At 40.5% G+C, this 22,372-nt stretch overlaps 2 protein-coding genes across 6 annotated transcripts in view; both read left to right on the top strand.

Annotated features, from left to right (window-relative positions):
* Positions 1-22,372, top strand: part of AGBL4 (AGBL carboxypeptidase 4) — a 1,508,442-nt gene that overhangs the window by 1,178,392 nt on the left and 307,678 nt on the right. The window lies entirely within an intron of this gene.
* The window catches only part of BEND5 (BEN domain containing 5), a 56,523-nt gene that overhangs the window by 10,618 nt on the left and 23,533 nt on the right, over positions 1-22,372 (top strand). For all 4 annotated transcript variants that reach the window (XM_060205926.1, XM_007521334.3, XM_016187356.2 and 1 more), the window contains 2 exons: positions 5,594-5,727; positions 8,612-8,996. In XM_060205926.1, coding sequence (XP_060061909.1) covers positions 5,594-5,727; positions 8,612-8,996 — 519 coding nt within the window. The remainder of the gene's footprint in view (positions 1-5,593; positions 5,728-8,611; positions 8,997-22,372) is intronic.

Below are 22,372 nucleotides of genomic sequence, written 5' to 3' on the forward strand. Positions count from 1 at the left end.
CCCCGATAGCTTTCCCACTCTCTATCCCTCTGGGAGCATGGACCCAGGGTCATTGAGGGTTGCAGAAGGTAGAAGGTCTGGCTTCTGTAATTGCTTCCTCGCTGAACATGGGCGTTGACTGGTCGGTCCATACTCCCGGTCTGCCTCTCTCTTTCCCTAGTAGGATGGGTCTCTGGGGAAGCTGACCTCCAGGACACATTGGTGGTTTCTTCAATCCAGGGAAGTCTGGCCGGCATCCTGATGACACCTGGAACCTGGTGACTGAAAAGAGAGTTAACATACAAAGCCAAACAAATTGTTGAGCAATCATGGACCCAAAGCTTGGAAAAGTGGAGAGGAAGTATTAGGGAGGTACTCACTGCAAACTCGAGTATACTTCTGCTTTCTTACTTTGGTGCCATACTCCAAACTCAATCAATTTCTGCTTTGCGTTTCTACTTCTTTTTTTTTTTTTTTACATGCATAACATTCCCCAGATTCCCATTTAGCAATACAACCCCCGCTATTTCATTCATAATTTTTCATGGACCTGTATTCTCCCCACCCACCCACCCACCCCAGAGTCTTTTACTTTGGTGTAATACTCCAATTCCATTTCAGGTTCGACTTGTGTTTTCTTTTCTAATCTTGTTTTTCAACTTCGGCCTGAGAGTGAGATCATCCCATATTCATCCTTCTGTTTCTGACTTATTTCACTCAACTTTTTATGATGGCACTGAGTGATCAGCAATCTATGAACTAGATTTGAATATGAGACATTATCCTTAATTAGAATTAGGATTAGAAAAACTTGGAGATTAGGAGGTCAAACCTTGAATTTCAGTTGGAGCATGCACCAGACTTTAAGGACCTGAAAGTTAAGGATCCATTGACAGAATGCTCAGTACAGAATAGGGGCTCAATGATGGCAGAAATGAATGAGAGGAAACCTTTGGTCTTCCTGAGTTCTCTTCTGGGAAGCACAAGTCATTTCCAGGAGGTAATTATCAGTAGCTCCCAGAAGATGCAAACTTTTGTCATTGCAGTCATTACTGCTCAGCCTACCTTTCCAAATAACCCATGTAAGCCCTTAAGCCTGGCTGTAGTCTATTTCCATTGTGTCTTACTAGTTTCAGGGGACTTCCGGAGGCTAGAGGGGAAGAAGTAGGAATAAAGTTGTGTTGGGCTTTGAACTCCAGCCGGGGAAATCTGTATTTCCGTACCTATAGCTATTTTTTTTTCACTCATCCAGCATTTATTTTGGCTCTTCCATGTTCCAGGCATGGTACTGAGAGGCAGAGAAACCTAGATCAAACCCTGGCTGGGAATCTTACCATGTGTATGACTTTAGGTCTCCTTTGATCTTCATTTCTTCTTTTGTGTGAAAAATAAGGATAATGATACATAATTGCAGGCTTTTCTTGAAGTATAATAATATGTGAAGAGTCTATTCAGATAGTGGTAGACAATAGGTAGTAAACAGCTTATATAGTTTTTGCTTCACTGAAGTATAACTCGTATAAAAATCACTATTGTAATCATGTTAAAATGTGTATGATTTAGTGACTCAGTACATAAACAGAGTTCTGCCAACCATCACTATCTAACCCCAGAATATTTTTTAATATGCCCCATGAAAATCACTGTTACCCATTAATCAATAACATCTGTAGTCCCTTCTCCATCTCATCACAAGGTAACTAGTAATCTGTTTTCTATTTCTATGAATCTGTTGTTTCTGGATGTTTCAAATGAATGTAATCATATAGTTCATGACCTTTGTGTCTGGCTTCTTTCGTTTAGCATAGTCTATGTTCATCTATGCTACAGCCTGGATCAGTGCTTTTTTTCCTTTTATGATTGAATTCCATTCTCTGGCTAATACTACATTTTGTTATCCATTCTCAGCTGATGAACAGTTGAGTTGTTTTCACCATTTGCGGCTGTTATGAATAGTATTGCTATGAACATTTGTGTCCATGTTTGGGGGGGAAACACATTTTTATTTCTTTTAGAATTACTGGATTATATAGTAATTCCATGTTTAACAACTTAAAATACTGCCAAAACTTTTTTTTCCATAGTGACTACCCCATTTTACATTCCCATCATGAAGATATGAGGGTTTGAAGTTTTCCACATTGTCTTTGTCATTTGTTCTCTTCTTCTTTATAGCCAGCTGTGAATGTGAAGCTGTATTTTATTGTTTTGATTTGCATATATGCCAAATATCTGATGATGTTAATCATCTTATTGGTGTAGGCTTTAAAAATAGCTTTCATTAATATTTTTATGATGATCTCATTTGTGTAACCAAATCTATGATATGACTGTGTCTTATGGTTATACTCCAGCATGAAAGGTAGACCTCAAAGCAGATAATTTAACATGGTAATAAATTAGGCTTTAGATTTGTAATGATGGAGGAGAGAGGTGAATGGAGGTTGAATGAAGTTTGTCAGACACACAAGAAAGGAGGGAGGCTTTCATGTTAGATGGAAAAGCATGAATCAAAGGTATTTGATGAGAATGGATTTCCAGTCACCAGACCAGGAATGTAAAATTCTTAAATATCTTCCCAAGCCAAGGGCTTGTGTAAGTCTTCACTTCAAAAAGAAAGCCTATAAGAAACTTGGAGCCAGCAGGAACTCTGCTGAGCTTTATCAGCCCTTGGGGATTTATCTACATAGTACTCTTGTTTTCAATGTGTAGTCACTCAGTTAATTTGACCTTCACATGAGGCTCGGAGAATATACTATAACTTAACCAAAACCACCCTGCTGCAATACCACCTCCTCTCAAAAACTTGCCTTAATTGCTTTGGCAAGATCATGAAGATCAGAAAGCAGCTATTTTCACCTGTTCTCTTTTTCTCTAAGTCCTAGTCTAGATCCTGCAAAGGTAAATACTCAGTAAATTTTTTTTTTTTGCTTATAAACAAAAAATGGTGTCTGACTTTATTTCTTTTTTATATATATTTTTTATTTAAGAAAGGATATTAATTAACAAAACCATAGGGTAGGAGGGGTACAATTCCACACAATTCCCACCACCCAATCTCCATTTCCCACCCCCTCCCCTGATAGCTTTCCCATTCTCCATCCCTCTGGGAGCATGGACCCAGGGTCATTGTGGGTTGCAGAAGGTAGAAGGTCTGGCTTCTGTAATTGCTTCCCCTCTGAACATGGGCGTTGACTGGTCAGTCCATACTCCCAGTCTGCCTCTCTCTTTCCCTAGTAGGGTGTGTCTCTGGGGAAGCTGAGCTCCAGGACACATTGGTGGGGTCTTCAATCCAGGGAAGCCTGGCCAGCATCCTGATGGCATCTGGAACCTGGTGACTGAAAAGAGAGTTAACATACGAAGCCAAACAAATTGTTGAGCAGTCATGGACCCAAAGCTTGGAATATTGGAGAGGAAGTGTTAGGGGGGTAATCACTGCAAACTCTAGTGTACTTCTGCTTTCAGGTATATATTTTGCAGTAGTTTATGGATACGTGTGAATATATGCTCTCTCTCACAGAAACTGGTGTATATTTAGGTTTTGGGACTTTGTTAGAAAGTGAACCACCTGAGATGAAATTAGAGTATACTATGAAACTTAGTAAATTTTAAGCTGAGGCATGGAAGGAAAAACTTTGGGCCAGGATTCCCAGAGTCTGTTAAAGCCTACAAAATTCCTTCATAATTTACTACAAAAGCCTTGATCCAGAGCTGGTTTATAATGTTTCTATCTCTGGAATTTTCCTGTTGTTTTTATTTTAATTATTATCATCATTATCAGTAGTCGTAATATTAGTAGTAGTTGTTGTTTGTGTCACTACAATTCCAGTGCTCTCAATTAACTTTTTCGAACAGAGAGATAGACCAAAACACAGAGGACGAGGCACTGCAGCGCTGGAGCTCCCTCTGGTAGGCCATGGAACTCTCATGTGATGTAGGATTTGAACCTGAGGTGGGTGCATTGCATAGCAGAGTTAGCTATCTCTCTGGTCCCTCTTGTTTTATTTTCATTTTTGCATTCCAGTGAGAGACAGTCTGAGAAATAGTCTGATATCTGTTTAGGAGAAAGATGCTTGAAGATTATTGGATGTTGAACTTAATAAAATGAGAAAACAAAGAGAAATGCCTGTATTTGTATGGCACTTTATACAGATTATAACTCACTTCACTATATGTTGTTACCATGTACATGCATGAGGTGAGTGATCTACTTCCCACTCTTGATTCTTTTTTCTTTTCATTTTTTTTATTTATAAAAAGGAAACACTAACAAAACCATAGGATAAGAGGGGTACAACTCCACATAGTTCCGAACTCCTATCCCACTCTCTCCCTTCATAGCTTTCCTATTCTTTAAACCTCTGGGAGCATGGACCCAAGGTCATTGTGGGATGCAGAAGGTGGAAGGTCTGGCTTCTGTAATTGCTTCCCCACTGAACATGGGCATTTACAGGTCGATCCATACTCCCAGTTTGCCTCTCTCTTTACCTAGTGGGTCGGGATTCTGGGGAATCTGAACTCCAGGACACATTGGTGGGGTTGTCTGTCCAGGAAAGTCTGGTTGGCATCATGGTAGCATCTGGAACCTGGTGGCTGAAAAGAGTGTTAACATATAAACAGTGTTAACAACAAACAGTTTGTTGGCTAATAATGAACCTAAAGGCTGGAGTAGTGCAGATGAAAAGTTGGGGGTGGGTGGGTCTCCATTCTGTAGATAGCTAGTAGACATATTTTAGTTATATTCCAAAGGGCCTGAGGCTATACTAGTTTTTGTTTTTTTCCCCTGGGCCTAAAATCTGATATGTAGGTGGATCCAAGTTATTGTCTGGGGAGATGATGTCATGGCTGGAAAAAGGACCAGAAAGCTGGATCAGAGAAGAAAGTAGCTCCCAAATATTGGAAAGATGTATAAATATTGTTGACCCACTCTTGATTCTTTAGACTCACCTTGATTGAATCCTTCATCCTCTGGGTTTAAGTTCCTTCATCTCTAACATGAGAGAATTGGATCAACTGGTCACTGAGATTCTTCAAAGTCTTGTCATTCTGTGTTCTGATGCCACTCTAAAGACCTCTTACTCTTCCGATATCTGCCTTCCTTCAGCCCATCTTCATGTCTTGACTGTGGAGAGGTCCCTATTTTCCCAGGCCAGGCTTTGTCTCTCTATAAGAGCTATTATTCTTTTCATGCCTACTGGTACTTGGGCTTGCAGAAACAAGTTCTCCTAGCTTGGCTTATTAGGATCTCAACTATTGAGGGATTCATGAGCTATTTTAATTTAGATCATATCTAAACTTAATGGTTATTCTATTTCTAAGACTCTAGAATCCTATTAAAGGGCAACTTTTAGAGAACCCCTTCATGGAACATTGTTACAGTGCCTTGCCTGGCAGTGCTGTTAGCATAGGTCCTTAATCTTAGAGATGATTTGTACTGTCTTGTTTAGTATTCCTGCATGCAAGAGGGAACAAGCCATGGCATTGTTTGCCTTTCTATTTTAACTGGTCTGGCCTCAATAATTCTGTAGTATGTGAGATTATGGGAAGTTTTTTTTTTTTTTTTTTTTTTTTTTTTTACTCATAATGAAATCTGTCCTCTTAATATGCATTTTAGAAGACAAATCTGACCTTGAAAACAGTGTGATGCAGAAGAAAATTAAAATCCCCAAACTTTCCCTCAGTCACATAGAAGAAGATGGGGAGGTTAAAGATTATGGGGAAGAAGACTTACAGCTTAGACACATCAAGGTAACTAAATATTTACTTTTGGGGGGCAAATGTTGGGCAACATTTATGATTTCTGATGACTAAAGAATTCTTATCTGGCATCTTCTCTTCCACATATAATGCCTGGTGTCACAGGCATGATTTTTGAGCTTGGGAGAGGCTAGGACAGATGAAATGTTTATGCCAAATTTCCAGGGATCCTTGCACACTTGTGCTATCAGGCGCTATCTTGTTCACCTGTTTATTCAGTGCCATTGCTGTTGAGATTTCTGTCTGACACATATTCAAGTTCTAGAGAGCTCACTGCTGAGCTCCACTAAATGACTATTGTTGGACAACAGTTTCAAATCAAGTTACTGCCGATTACCCCAAATAGTTACGGGTGGTCTCACTAGGGAATGAATGTGCCAGGTTCACAGAAGGGAGCTTATGGACAGTGTACATACAGAGGTGCAATAAATATCATAGAGGAAGGAAAGAGTAAGAAGGATGTCACCTGCATTGACCATGGTCTTATTTTGGACACAAACTCAAAGATATCCCAAAGGCATAGTTCAGAAGATACAATTAATTTCAGTTCATGTAGTTGAATGCAGTTCATATAGCCATTGCACCCTCGCTGTGGGCCTGATCATGTGCAAGTCCTGAGGCCACAGGAGATAAGTCAAATGTAGTTATGCCCTTGTGAACTTCAAGTGTAATGATTCAGACAGAAATCTTGAAAGATCACTATAATTTTAGCTGTTAAATACATCTAAACTAACAATTCCTTATTGCGATGAAGGGCAATGTTGAGTTTTGTCATGTCATATCTCTTTGTGTTATCTTTTTCCTTAAATATCTAGAAACTTAGTGAGAGCGTAAGCCAGACTTGACTTGTGTCAAGTTCACAAACAACAGAAGTAAAATAAAGAAATCAATGAGGTACTAATTAGTAAACATTTATTTTGCTCACACCAAAAGACAGTGTGCAGTAACTGGAGCACTCAATGTAAACCGTAATTAAATTAATCTCTGAGGATATATCTCTTTAAAGCAGCTTATAAAATAGGAAGGCAGTGACTGGAGATAGTATTTATTACAACTTGTCCTAAGTAATAGGGAATTGATCAGTGGTGACTTACCAATCTTGGGAAACATTTTAAATTTTGCTTGTAATTTTCAGAAGCATAAACAAGAAGTAACCCAGGTCAAGTTAGTCTGACAAAATAAACTTAATCGGGTTTCAGTTGTATAACTAAACTGGCTTTGTCTACTCAGGGAATTCTCAAGGCTCATCTCCCTTTGCTTTTGGCTTTTAATGTTTAACACATTTCAGCTGTTCCAAATCATGTGTCTTTCCTGGTCTCTATCTCCCACAAATGGCCACTCCCTCTTCCCCCCAATCAGGAGATCTTCTAGACCTGTTGCCCAGAGAGAAGAATTCCACTGGTCCTTTAACTTTCACTCCCCCTCAGTGGAAACTTTGTCCACTTGAGCTGGAATTTTCTTAGGCAACCAAAACCTCAACCCCTGGGTAGCCACGTATAATTACTTCTTCTCAGTGAACTTTTCTCTGTGTGTCCACTGTCTTGCTGATTTTTGCCAAAGCCCCATCTCCACTAGCAGATCTGAGAGAAAGAGGCTAGTGCTACAAGTTGGGCTCCAAATTCTGGGCTTAATTCTGCCTGTCAGACACTGTGTGAACCTGAATGTAGTCCTTCCAACTAAACTAAGCCTCACTTTGTTCACCTGTAAAATGAGGGAGTAGGGCTCAGGTGATGACATACTTAGCTGAGCACACATGTTACAATGGGTAAGGACCTGGGTTCGAGCTCCAGTCCCCATCTGCAGGGACAAAGCTTCACGAGTGGTGAAGCAGTGTTGCAGGTGTAGCTCTGTCTCTATCCCTCTCTATCACCCACTTCCTCTTGAATCCTGACTGTATCCAATAATATGATTTTAAAATAACAAATAAATAAATAAACAAATGAATAAAACGGGCAGGCGGTGGCACACCTGATTAAATGAAAGGACCTGAGTTCAAGGCCCTTGTCCCCACCTGCAGAGGGAAAGCTTCACGAGCAGTAAAGCAAGTCTACAGGTGTCTCTCTGTCTCTTTCCCTCTATTTTCCCCTCTCTTCTCAAATTTTGTCTGATTCTATCCAATAATAAGTAGAAGAATTAAAAGAAAAAATAAAAGGAGGGAATAGAACTAGAAAAAACCTTCTGACACTAGAAATCTTAGAATTTTTTATTTGTTTGTTTTTGCCTAGGCATTCCTTTATCAAGCCCCTATCAAGTGTCAGTTCTGAGTAGATAGTGGAGACATAGAGACAATAACAGATGAATCTTGCCCTAGAGCAAAACAATTAGAATTCTTTAACATCCTTCCAAATTAAAGCATTACTGAGGAAAAGCTTCCTAGTACAATCTCTAACAACCTTATTTATTAATTAATTTTTTCTTTCTCAGTAAGCTTTTGTTGTTGGAGAGATTTGAATCACATCTACACTGGGATGCCTTAACCTTATTGCTCACTGGTTTTCCACAAATGTGCATTGAGTATCCCTTGAGGGGTAGTCACTCACTGCCCAGGCACTACTGAGGTTGGGTTTGGGGAGTTGGTCATAGTATATTATACATCCAAGAGGCAGAATACAGCAGGAAGAAAGTTCTGGCCTAGGAAACCAGAATTGTAGTTCTGTTGCCGGCTGACCATGACTTTGGGCAATACCGTTCCCTACTCTGACTCTATCTCCCCATTTGTAAAATGCAGGACTTTGATTAATTGTTCGCTCATGTTTCTCCAAGCACTGATGTTCTGTGGTTCTGTGATTCTAGGATTGTCTGGGAAAATATTGAGCTGCAGTCCAAGAAAGTCCCAGCTGCCCTTGCCTGAACTGATTCTCGTTGTCCTACACAGAGACCTGAGGGGCGGAAGTCGAACGAAGTGGCGCACAAGAGCATCGAGGCTGTGGTGGCCCGGCTGGAGAAGCAGAATGGCCTGAGCCTGGGCCACGGCACATGTCCAGAAGAGGTCTTCATGGAGGCCTCACCAGGCATGGAGGACATGGACAGTCTGGAGGATGCAGTCGTGCCCCGCGCTCTGTACGAGGAGCTTCTGCGCAACTACCAGCAGCAGCAGGAAGAGATGCGCCACCTCCAGCAAGAGCTGGAGCGGACTCGGAGGCAGCTAGTACAGCAGGCCAAGAAGCTCAAGGAGTACGGGGCACTCGTGTCTGAAATGAAGGAACTCCGAGACCTCAACCGGAGGCTCCAGGATGTGCTGCTCCTGAGGCTTGGCAGTGGTGAGTGCCCTAGCAGGCCACCTACCACTCCACAGGGTGGGGTGCTTTGTGCAGCCCTCTTCCAGGAGGGCAAGGGGGAGAGTCAGGCGGAGTGTTCCTGAAGCTGGGGAAGAAAGGAAAGAGACTTGGTTCTGTAGCACCCTCTCACAGTGAATCTGATAGGAACTTACGTAGCATCCTTAACTTTCTAGGACCTGGTGTGGGACCGTGAGAAAAGTGACTCAGAGAACAAGGGGCTGGCAGAGTCTTTGCCACTACACATTTAATGAATTCATTCAAAAAGAGCCAGTACTAGGGGTTATAGAAAACCCTTCCTAAAGGCTTTCAGGATAGTAAAGAAAACAAGACATCACCTAAAAAGTGTGTATTACTTTAAGTTAGCAAGTGATAAATGCCATGGGAGGGACGTGAGTGAACTGATATGTGGATGAGGACCATTTCAGGAAGGAGGTGAACCTTGAACTAGTTAACTAGTTCTCGATGGATGAATTGTGTTTCAGGGTGTAAGAGGAGGCTGAGGGTAGCAGCCATTGAATAAAGGGAAGAACCTGGAACATACTAAGAAGAGATCCTGCAAATATGGTTTGAGGACAGACAACTGAAATTCTTTGAGTGTCTGGGCTTATTTTAGTAGAGATGAGAAATACCAAAAGGCAGAGATGCGCATGACCTCAAGGAGATTAATATAAAGATTATCAAACACTTTTGGTTGGCTTGTAGAAAAATTCATCAGGTCTTATATTACATCTGATTTTAATAAGCCCAGATTTTAGATTTTTCTCATCTAATGGCATTTAGGACTTTAGGGAAATCTGAAAGATAGCAGCTTGACAACAGGGAGAACTGATTGCTTACCAAGAGAGGAAAAGACAGAAGCACTTTCAGAACACGAGAATCCAGAGTGATAAAAAACAGAGCCCAGTCAATATTGAAGAAGTCAGGTAATATAAGTTAAGCATCTCCAGATTCCCTGAGGACAGGCAAGTCAGTGTGCTTTGCCTTAAAAACAGGCAGGGTGGAGGAGTTACTTCATCTGGAAATGCAAGTTATGCCCCAATTTTAAATCAGAAGAAAGGATGGTTCTCTTTGTCTGTATAGTAGGTTCATATGTACAGCCTCGTTCCACTTCAGTGTTAAGGTAAATGGGCTCTGTCCCCAAGTCTCAACAGGTCTTCAGGATGGCCCAGGAAATCAGCTGAAAAGCCTTTTCATGCCTTTGTCACAGATGTTGGGACTTACCCAAGGTCACCTGGGGGAAGCAGAAACACAGTTCTTCTCAAACTAAGGCCTTTGATTCCTAGGTTGATCATTTTCACCTCCCTGTCTCAGCCTTGACCTTGGCCATTTTCCCAAATAATGCCCTGCAGAGTTGCACAGTGACATGAAAGGTCACTCACTGTGTACAACTTTAAAAATTATTAACATTCTTTATCAAAATAAAAAAGTTCTAAATATTAAAAGAGAAAGAACTATAAAACTTTTATTGGTTTTGGAATAGAGGTTAAATATACGGAATCAGTACTAGAATTTTTAGAGATAAAGTATATCTGGTTTTCAGATAAGCAGTTTTTATTTTTATTGTTCTCTCTATGCTATAACTTGTGTGAACTTCCAGAGCTGGGGATGGAGTGTGATGAAGAGCACAGAGCTGCTCAACCAGGTGTCCCTAAAAAAAAAAAGAAAAAGAAAATGTAAAAAGAGCACAGAGCAAAGCAAAAACCCTCAATACCTTTGTTACCTTTGTTTCAGTTTCCAAATGACCTTTTTTTTTTTACATAAGTATGAACTGAGCACAAACTCCAGAAATAACTCTGCAACCTGTGTGACAGTAAAACAATCAGCATTTTACTTGGTGCCAACCTTAGTTCAGTGTCTTGCTCTTTCTTAAATATTGTTTGTTTATTATCAGATAGAGATAGAAAAAGATTGAGGGAGCAGGGGGGAATGAGAGAGAGACAGAGAGACAGAGAGACAGACAGAGACAGACCTGAAGCTCTACTTAATCACTCATGAAGCTTTCCCCCCAGCAAGTGGGGATCTGGGATATGAACCTGGGTCTTTGTGCACTGTAATGTGTGCTCTTAAACAGGTGCACCACCACCTGCCCCCCTGACTTGCTCTTACCAGACTTTCCTGTCCCCTGAGCCTCGAATGCCATAGTCAGGATTAGTAATTAGCTCCTCCCTGATCTGAGTCTCTCTGGCCATCACGGTGGAATGGACTGAATGTAAATCACCTCAGGCCAGAAGTGTGCATATATCACACACCATATGTAGTACTTTATGTCCTAGAAAGTCAACACCACTGGCCCTGATGTGTCAAAACTTTTTTTTTTCCATCACTGGTGTTTCACTGCCTTAAGATGACTTTTTCAGAGAAAGAAAGAGGGAGAGAGGGAAAACCACCACAGCATTGAAGCTTCCTCCAGTGTGGTGAGGTCCAGACTTCAGCCTGGGTCATGCACATAGCAAAGCAGAAGTACTATCCAGGTAACGAGTTATTTTGCTGACTCAAATCTGTGAAATGTTTAAGCATTTCACAGTGAGAATGATAGGGTCCCCATATTTTAAGAAGAATCCATGAGGATATAATAAAACTTCTACCTTAAGTGTAGATTGTATGTTATATATATATATATATTAGTGATTTACAAGATTACAATATAATATGAGTATAATTCAATACCACTCCCACCACCAAATCTGTGCCCCATCCCCTCCAGGGGTAATCATCATAGTTCTCCCAAGGTCATAGATAGGGGTTGACTATATCTTTTCTGTCTTTTTTCAAGTTCAGGTGTTTCAATTCTTATATTCCACATATGAGTGAAATCATCTTGCAGTTGTCCGTTACTTCCTTCCTTATTTCACTAATCATAATTACTGCAATTCCATCCATTTAGTCCCAAAGGACACATTGTAGTCTTTTTTTAAACTGCTAAGTAGTACTCCAATAAATGTTAAGTATCATGCCTTTTTTTTTAATCCTATGAGGATTATTTAGAATTAGGTGTTTTCGTGTTATGTTCCTGCTTAGTTTTTGAAAGCGTATGGATCTGTCTTCACACCCTGGCCTTCCTGCTTCCCACTTCTGTGGCTTTGGGAATCCATCCATCCTTCTTTCCCTTTCCCTTTGTACTTTCACTTTTCTTTCTTTCCTTCCTTCCTTCTGCCCATTCTCATACAAATATTTACTGGCCTTGTGCTGTTTGCTGAGCATTTTGCCCAACAATATGGTCTTCCATATATTTGAGATAAAATCTTTAGTCTCTGACCTCCAGGAGCTCAGTGTTTGATGAGGGAGACAGACAGCCACTGACAATATTAGAGACAGTGCAGTGCTTAGGTATCACCACAAGGATGAAAGCATAGGGAACTTGATTTCAACAGAAATGAAGTGTTCTTTAAATTGGGAGAAATAAGGGCAGAAAACCTTCCTGAAGGAAATAACATTCTCAGTTGAAACCTAAATGATGTTTTGTTTTTTTTTTTAATTCAGGCAGTAGTGAGTAGGTGAGAAGAGTGAGTAGAAATCTAATTACTTCTGTCAGCCTTTACATTCTCATGCATAAATGGAACTACTTCCCTTACAACCTTGTGTTAGGTATTGGTAGTAAACATAAGCATCCTGTTATTTTGTTGCTATTAGTTCCTTTACATTTAAAAGAAGTGTTGTTGGATTTTTAACTACAATTACCCCCACTGATAATTAGCTGTAAGAGCTTGGGCAGTTTAACTAACTTCTCTGTCTCTCTGGGGTCTTCTAGTATAGAATATAGAAAGGAAACATATGGGTATATGATGATAAACTTGGAATTATGTAATTAAATACAGTATATTGACTTTTGGGAAGGGACTAATACTTACAGGTATTTATCTCTCTTAGTTTGTAAGATACACTCTTGTCCTAACAGCACCTAATCTGTACACACCATGCAGAGCCTTGTAATAAGACAACCAAAAATTGACTGAGATACCCTTTCTAAATCTCAATTTCACATACCCTCTAAGGACATGACTTGGCCTACTGTAGCTCTGTGACTTGGGCTTGCACCATCCCCAGCTCCCTTGGCCTGGATCTAGACTTGTTCTTGGTATGTTTTCTCTTCTCTCCCTCACCCAGGGCCCAGCTCAAGGGTCCTTGTCATTTAAGTGGTCATATACCCACATTATTAGTTCAGAATAAGGACAAAACAGCAGGAAGGAGATGCTTATTTATAAAGGAAGGCTTCCTGAAGTTTTTAAATGGATGAATTATGATCTTTGTAATGAAATTTCTACATACGGGATCATGCCCTTATCTGAACATGCATATTCTTGTGTGACTTTTCAGTTAGCAAAACTGTTTTCACATAAATACTTGGCATAAAGATAATTGGTTCAAAATTATTTCCAATGATTTATGTTCAAAACTAAACTCTAATTTAAAGGATCCCTATTTCCTTCTCTTAATGTACAATAGTCAAATACCTTTTAAAATTAACTGTAGCTCATATGTACTGAGAATACCTTTTTATGTTCCTTTTCTTGTCGGTTCAAATTACATACATATCCCTTCAGTTTTCACTAATGTTTGTTGGTTATGCTATGTTAAAATTTAATATCAATGGTCACTATGTGTTCAAAACCATAAAATAAATAAATAAATAGGAAAGCTTCCCATAATGTACCTGCTTTGCCATGCTCATGACCCAAGTTTGAGACTGGCTGGCATTGCACTGATGGGAAAGCTTTGGCAACTGTGGTACTTTCCTTCACTCCCTCTGTCTCTCCTTCTATCTGAAAAGGATTGGTTTGAAGCTGTGAAACCTTAGTGACAACAGAAACACACAAACAAAAATGGGACACATCCCACCTAGAGGAGTCACTGCTAGTCCCCAGGCATTGGCATCATGTAGGTAGTAGATAATGAGAGAGGCACAGAGCTTGAGCCCTTGATCCTGATGAGGACCTCAGGGTGGTGAGCAAGTCCCCTGGCATCCAGGAGCTATAATACTTTGACATACCTAATACAAGATATGCCTGGTAAGGATCTGGGGCAAAAAGTTAGGGGATGGTACAATAGCATAACAATGTTTTAAAATTCAGTAAATAGCTCACTTCTTATTTTGTGCACTTATTCTTTTTGCACAAATAAATGAACAACTTATTTAATAAGAATTCTTTAGGACATGGAGTCAGAATTGTCAAAGGACTTGGAGAAGACATAGTGGCCCTCATATTGATGATAAGGAAAGGAGATAAGACAGTGTCATTGGTTTATTCTCAATGTTCTCCTCTCTTGATACCTGGCCTTATTTACCTCTCTGGGTTTTAGCCCATGCAACCTTCTTTCGTTCTTGGGAGCTTTTTTGTTTGTTTGTTTGTTTTTCAGTCACCACTGGGGCTTCACTGCTCCAGGCTGACATTTGCAGTTAGCAAGGCAGACGCAAGATAGATCGAGAGACAGAGGGAAAGACACCATAGCACTGAAGTTTCTCTCAGTGTGGTGTGGACAAGGTTGAAACCTGGGTCATGCCCATGACAAAACAAGTACATTATTCAAGTGAACTATGTTGCCAGCCCAGTCCTTTATCACTTGACTCCACAATTACACATAGGTTTCTTCTCTCTATAAAACTGAACTTTCCTTTTTCTATGAACTGAGCATGAGAAATAGTATTCTCTGACCAAGGAAATTCACTTACCTGAAGGTCCCTTCAAAATTAAATGAGGAAACATATGTATGGAAGGTAATACTAATGTCTACACATTACTAAATGTTCAATAAATGGCAGTCTTTTTCCTTTACTGCCCACACTCTCCTCTTTTAAGAATTTTGTTTATTTATTTATTTGTTTATTTGAGATATTTTAATCTATGAAGCACTATGTATTTATTTAAATGTCATTTATTGAAGGCTATGTTCTGCACCAAGACTAAATTAGGGACTAGGGAAATAGAAATGAACAGAACAGTCCCTTTTAAAACATCCACATGGGAGGGAAATTCGAGCAGTAATTTTTAAATTGAGACTCGACAGAGAATTCCAAGGGCATGAGGAAAGAACAGTGGAGAGCCTTTGTGTGTTGCAAGGGGTGAGCTTCGAGGTATGAGTAAGCTCCAGAATCTCTTGGTTTTTCCTCAGCTAAATCCCTTCTTAGATGCCAAAAGGAAATATTTGGATAGTCTTTGTAGTTTGTGGTACCGTAAATACCACTTAGATAGTTCACTTCACTTTAGTGATTTAGGTAATGCGAGGTTAGCTAGGCTCGGGAGGACTGTGAGGAATGTAGAGAGGATGAGAGATTGTTTCTGCCTTCAAGATGAACACGTAGTCTCAGGATCGTGGACATGTCCACAGTAGCACGCTAGGTCAAACAAAGGAAAGTGCTTCATGAGGGTGATATATGATGGTTTTATATTTTTCGTGTGTTTTGTTAAGCACTGTAGCTGGAAATTATTAATTCTAACCAAAAGAGGCACAGGTAGTAAGAATAATAGTAATTCATATATGCATGACACTTAACAGGCTTTAAAACACCTTGACGTTTTCTTGTTTTAGACAATTTCAAGGCCACATGAGGATCACTGTCTGATCTGAGATAGGAGAATCCAGAGAGATTAACATCACTATTGGCCAGATCACAAGCTGGTTGAAATTTCTGAAGGAGGAGAGAAAGCCACTGGGGTCTGAAGAAAATTTGTCTTAGCTCTTTAGAGCTGGGTTTCCAACACCTCTGTTCCCCTCTAGGCCCATGCCTTGTGTTCTATCCAAGGTCTCTTAAAACACCAGCTTTGATCTTTAAAATCCTTTGCAGTCTGAGCTGGATTCTTTAAGCGCAGGTCTCTTATGGTGCCTTTGAAACCATAACTAATGTCAGCCAAATGCCTCCTGTTAGCTCTCCCCAGTATTGGAGGCAGCTTGTGCTTTGGCAACAGCTATTACTTGGGTTTGAATCTCAGCTCTTTAATTCATTGCTTGTGCAACTTTAGACAAGTGGTTTAACCCTTGCCAACCTCTGTTTTCTCCTCTATAGTGTGATTATCTCAGTGCCTACCGCCTATAGGTGAGAGACCCAGCTCTGGTTAAGAGCCTGCGTGTATCCTGAGAAAAGAAATACTGTTGTTATCAATACTCACATTCTAATCTTGTTACCTTGAGTAAGATAATAAACTTTCTGAGCTTTTGTCTCCTCATAATAAAACACAGTTGATAATAGTACCAACACCATTATTCTTAGGAAAAGTTTATGAACAGATGTGTGTAAAGATGTCTTTACTAGGGACTGACACACAAAAAATGCTAAATGAGTTCAGTATGAATTATGTAGGGCCACTTGAGGCTACTCATAAGACAATGAGTGTAAAATGCATAGAAATACACTCATTGTCTTACAGAAGATCACAAATTTGGTTGTTTGGTATGAGTGAGATATGTGTGTGTGTGTGTGTGTGTGTGTGTGTGTGTGTGTGTGTGTGTATTAATTATTATCATTGGGGTTTGGTGCCTACACAGCTCTTTATTTTGATAGCAGGTGAGAGACAGAGGGAAATAGGGAGTGAAAGAGAAGAGAGACGCCTACAGCACTGGTCTACCTGCATGTGGCAACCAGGGGCTTGAACCTGGGCCTTGCACATGGTAATATGTGCACTCTGCTGGGTGAGACAACCCCTTCCTTGTCTGGCATATTTTAATATTTGGTCAGATTTTATGTCTCCAAAAGATTCCTGCTCCTTCTTAGAATGCTTAGAAGCCATATTTGAATCATTTATTTTACAACTGTATCTGGACTTGATTTTAAGCATGCTATTTATGGAATTTTTCTCCCCATACACTGTTCCAGGGCAGAACTCCATCTCCATTGGTTTAGTACTTTTGACCCCCAGATTCTTCAGATGTCACTGTTTATGGCTCAGTTCCCTCTTTGGGCTCATCTTCCGAGGCCTGTTTTTATTTAGATTTATTTTCCTTCTCCTTTTCTTGTCTTTTCTTCCTTCCTTTATATTATTATTATTATTATTATTATTATTATTATTTTGTATTACCAGAGCATTGTCCAACTCTGGTCTACTGTGGTATAAAATATCAAACCTAGGAGCTCTGAGCCTTAGACATACATATCTTTTATATAACCACTTCCATTTCCTCAGACCTAAAGCTCTTTCTGATCCCCTTCCAACTTCAGTGCATTTTTACCAACAAGCAAGAACATTTTCAAAAGTTGGACTTTGAGAAAGGACTGAAAATTATAGGTGAGAGAATTTCTGCCAGATTCAGATTTTCATGACCACATGATAGAGGTTAGACCCAGGAGGTCTCACAGCCTGTTACCTGCTCATTGGGGGAGAATGGCCAAAACTATGGTGCCCTATACTTCTTAACTCAGTTGGCAAGGAAGGGTCTAGTACTGAGAACTGTTGGTAGAATATATTTTTTTTCTTGAAGGTATGAGTCATCTATATTTTGAAGGTCTAGTGACTGAATGAGAATTAACCAGTCAGAACAGGATAGAGCCTCTTTCCTCTTTCTCTCTAGACTTCACTATTTCTAGACCTAAGAGATACCTTCCTTCATGCTGTTCCTTTGCTACTTATTCAGGCAGCTAGAACATGGAAGAGTTAGCTTGACTTTTCTCTGTTGCTAGAAATGGAATTTATTCCTGCTTTATAGCAGGGCTTTACCTGCTGGTGTTTGGCTTTGGTACAGCCATGTAACTGCCTTGTTTTCCGGTGTGTTTGCTATTGAGAGAAAAATGAAGTTTGGAAAACTTTCCTTATAAGCAAAAGCTTGTTTCTCTGAGGACCTGTGATTGCTTTGAGCTCATGGATAGGTATTTTTCTTATATACAACAGCCTTAGTAGTAGATAGACCTCATCATATGAAGAAACATGTTCAGGTAAATTAAAGTTTCCCAGGGGTAGCATAACTAGGAAATGGAAGAAGCAGGTTTCAAACTGAGGCAATCTGACCTAATCAGCCCTCAGCTCCTTGCTTCTACAGTGCCCATGTGTTCTACTTACCTTCCTAATTATAGTTCAGTGGGCTCTAGGACTTTTAACTCTTTGAGCTATTGAGAAGAATAGTTCCTACCTAATTTAATAACCCACTATTTCTTCATAGTTCTAATCTTGCAAAGGTATGTCTTCTCAAAATACCAAGAGAACAATTCCTCGTATTTTTTTTTTGTAGGGATGATTTAGAGAGAATTCAGTCCAGCTTCTCACCTTCATCTTTTATCAATAGATGGAAGAACTGAGGAGTGGAGAGCTGGACTTCTTTTCCATGTAGAACCTGAACAGATTGACCATCATGAAGCAGTAAAAGGTTAATATACAACCTACAACCAGGATGCATGGATACAATCCATCTAGTAGCCAGTAATGAGCAGAATGAACCTCTACTGCTGTTTCAAGTATCTCACTGAATTTGGTTGTAGATAATTCTTAGAGTCCCAATATGTTACCGCAGTGAGGAGTCCCTAAGTAAGCCCAGAGAGGACAAAAATCTTTCTATTAGCTTCCTTGCTGAGTAACTTCACAGTCTCATACAACATTCCCCTACAAACAGGCAACTCACTCACTACCTTTATTTGGATAATTCTTACCATAGGAAAATGTTTTTATGCAAGAATATAACTTGGGCTTTAAATTCTTCCCCTGATCCATACCCTGTATTGGGCACAGGGAAGTCAAATAGCTAAGACAGCCTTTTTGTTTAAAGAAATCACATATCATAAGCAAAATGTTTGGATTCAGTGTAAGCCTTGCTACATCCCTGGACTTTAGTGGTGTTTGGACAGAATAGAATATTAGTGCCATACTCTGGCTATGATAGGACAAGTGTTACAAGTAACTAGAGAAAGCCCCCAAATAAACAGCTAGTTAGGTTTATCCAAATGAAGAGAAAGTGAACTGCATCTCAACAATAGACAATAGGAAGGTGAATGTGCATTGGAGCCATGAGAAAGGCTGGCTTATTCAAGAACTCCAAGAAATTTCTAGCTGACCACTCAGTGAAGAGATAGATCCAAAGCTATTAGGTGGGGTGCAGCTAGAAACTATCCCAGCCCCATGTACAGGTGGTAAATGCCTCCCCCATGAGTCCCCTCCTTCACCTCCCTCCCCCCACACATGATTATGGAGTTTGGATGAATTTAACAATGAACAGAAGGTTCCACAATGTGGACACTATGTGAAGGGTCTGAGACATCTGAAAACTGAAATTACAAAAGGAGGTGTAAGGTGGTAGAAAGAATATTTTCCTTTCTGGAAAGGAGACTCAGTCCACTCCAGAGGTGGTGCTCTGTGTTTGTGACTTCCAGAGGATGCCCACCCCAGTGGGAGTGCATCCATAAGCACTGTAGGGCATCTTAGGGTTTAATGGTATCTCTTGTATCTGTCCAGCAAAACCTACTTTAGCTATTGCCTAAAGCAACCACTCATAACAAGAAATGGAAGGGGGATGGGAGGCTGAAGAGTAGCTACTTATTGTACTCTCATCCTCATGCTTCAACAGTCTCTACCTCCCCTGGATTTTATTCACCCATCAGTGTTAGTGTTTTCATCATCAGTGTCAGAGCTCACCTCTTCCCGGAAGCCTGCCAGGCTCATTGAGCCAGTGGTGATCACCTCCTCTCCAAATTTGTATATGATACCTTGCTGTCTATTTCCTGTCAATCAGTGAGCCACTCGCCTGCTTCCATGTGGGTATCACTATATCACCAGTCACCCAGCTTTTTAAGTCTAGCCAGGTAGTCACCCACACAGAGGGCCCTGCTTACCCAGCCACGGACCACTTCCATTATGTCTTTGTAAGGTTCTTGTGTGCACTTCCTTCAGGCCACAGAGCAGTTTTTCAACAAAGCTGGATCATGCTTTTCTTCCTTTTTAAAAAATATTTATTCATTTTCCCTTTTGTTGCCCTTGTTTTTATTTTTGTTGTAGTTATTATTGTTGTTGTTAATGTTGTCGTTGTTAGGACAGAGAGAAATGGAGAGAGGAGGGGAAGACAGAGATGGGGAGAGAAAGAAAGACACCTGCAGATCTGCTTCACTGACTGTGAAACAACTCCCCTGCAGGTGGGGAGCCCAGGGCTCAAACAGGGTCCTTAAGCTTCATGCCACATTCGTTTAACCCGCTGTGCTACCGCCTGACTCCCTGGATCATGCTTTTCTACCGAGTCCATGTACCTCTGTACCACAGGGACTGTGTTATCTGCAATTAAGAGTTTTGATTTGGTTCACTTTGCATTTAAGAAGAAACTAGAAGTACACCTGTAGTAGAGAAGCTTCCTGTCCATTTGCAGAAGTAAAGGAAAGGATTTTTTACTTCTAAAAAGAAGAATGTAATAGTACTAGCTTTTCTCTTTTACCAGAAATCACAGATGACACTTAATATCCCAAAATAGGGGATTTCTGAACCTCCTGGAGTCATGCAAGGGTTGACTTTCCTGAAATGATTTTCAGAAAGAATAGTAGCATTCCAGTTTAAGATAGACTGGAAACAGAGAAAGGTAAAATTTAATCTATTTTGGTACCAAAGCCCAGGCCCCTTGTTCTGTGCCATGATTTGCAGTTGTATGGATGAGGCCCCTATGCTTAAGTTAAATAATAATAGAATTAGAATTTGTAGCAGACTTTCTAACACTAAGTCCAGTGCATGTCAATCAAATCAGAAGTACATGCATATGGTGTAGTAGCAGTCACCTGCAGAACTGAGATGGGCGTTTTGGTCTCAGGGTCACCAGTGCCTCTTGTGGGCCCTAACTATTGGAATACTGAAGTCAGTGTGATAATGTGATGAATAGGCTTCTGAGCAACTGAATGAAAAGATAAGTACTACCTTTTATACTTTTTCAAAAGCTTCCTTTACCCAACTGAGAGGTTCCTCTCTGTGGAATGTATATTTTCCCCAAATAAACTTGAAGTGTATCAAAAGGCCTCCTTTTTTTAATCCCTACTTTTCTCACAAAATAAAAAAACGAATTCCTTTGTTACTTAAAATATCTGCACCAGATTGTACAATGCTGTCTCTTAGTGCAAGTGCTTATTATTGTGGCTGATTTGGTCACATGTGTTTGAAGGAGAACAATGCCTCAGAAAATTTTAAAAGCAAAACAGCAATCTGAAGCATTTGTTGTAATGAGATGCAAATTGCCAACATAGCACTGCTGACTAAAATTCGCAATGATGCATTCCCCTCCTCCCCTTAAAAATACTAGAAGCCCTCCTCCACTCCCCAAAGGAACCTTGTGCCCTTTTGTTGCTTTCTTTTTCAATTCTGTAATACCAAATACCCCAGCTTACTAGCTGACCTGCTCCTTCATTCACCTGCCATTTGCTGAGAGTGCTGAACCTCTGTTCCATAGTGCCTCTGTGCCTGGCTCTCCCTGAGGCACTATCAGCCTGGATGGTCAGAGCTGGAAGCACCAGATATTAAACATAGGGAAACTGAGGCACACAGAAGCCAGGTAACTTATCTAATGTCATGCATCTTGGACATTGCACCCTGCTCTCCTGATGAACCCTTTCCAAGATGTACCTTTTGACTGACCTGCCCTCCTTGCTGACACTAAAGCGAAGGCTGTGACTGAGAGCAGCATTAACACCTGGCACTCACCAAGTGTTGCCTAAAAATGTTAGGAAAAAGTCTTCCTTGAGAGCCAGCAGGTCCTAGTACAATAACTTCAGTATTTGACAGAGCTTTATCAGTCCCTGAGGAGAGCAGCATGAGTGCAGGGGAAAGTGAGTGGGCTGTATGCATGTGCCAGCACTGTGGGGAAAAGCAGACTAGTAGGATCCGTCTCCCAAAAGCCATAGGCAGTCATGGACTAGCTTGAGCACCCAAACACATTACATATATGTGGGAGGGGCGTGTGTGTGTATTGGGGGAGAGGCATAGGGATGGTGTGTGAGTGACTATTTACTGATCACTGCCAGACACTGCATTAACCATTTCATATCTGTGATCAACTCATTTAATATTACATCTGGCCAATTTACCATTGTCCTTCTCCCTTTAAGATGAGACAGAGAGGTTAAGTATGTATAAATTTTAAACCAGGCATTGTGTTGAGCCCTGGTCTCTGACATGACAAGACATAGTCCCTGACTGTCCTTAAATCTAGTGGGAGGAGACAGACATCAAACCAAGGGAGCACTTCCCATTGTGACTGAGCTCTGTGTGTGGTTGTGGGGGAGCTTATAGGAAAGATTCAGAAGATGGTGTAGCTCTATTACCCGAGGAAACTCTCAACTTACCCAAGCAATATGGTGGGCCAGGGAGGTCACTCAGTGTTAGAGCACAGATTTGCATGCCTAAGTCCCAAAGGCCCCAGGTTCAGTTCCAAGAATATCATGTGTCAGAGCTGAGTGGTGTTCCGATCTCCCTCTCAGA

The sequence above is a fragment of the Erinaceus europaeus genome, chromosome 13 (assembly GCF_950295315.1).
Source record: "Erinaceus europaeus chromosome 13, mEriEur2.1, whole genome shotgun sequence".
Classification (NCBI taxonomy): domain Eukaryota; kingdom Metazoa; phylum Chordata; class Mammalia; order Eulipotyphla; family Erinaceidae; genus Erinaceus; species Erinaceus europaeus.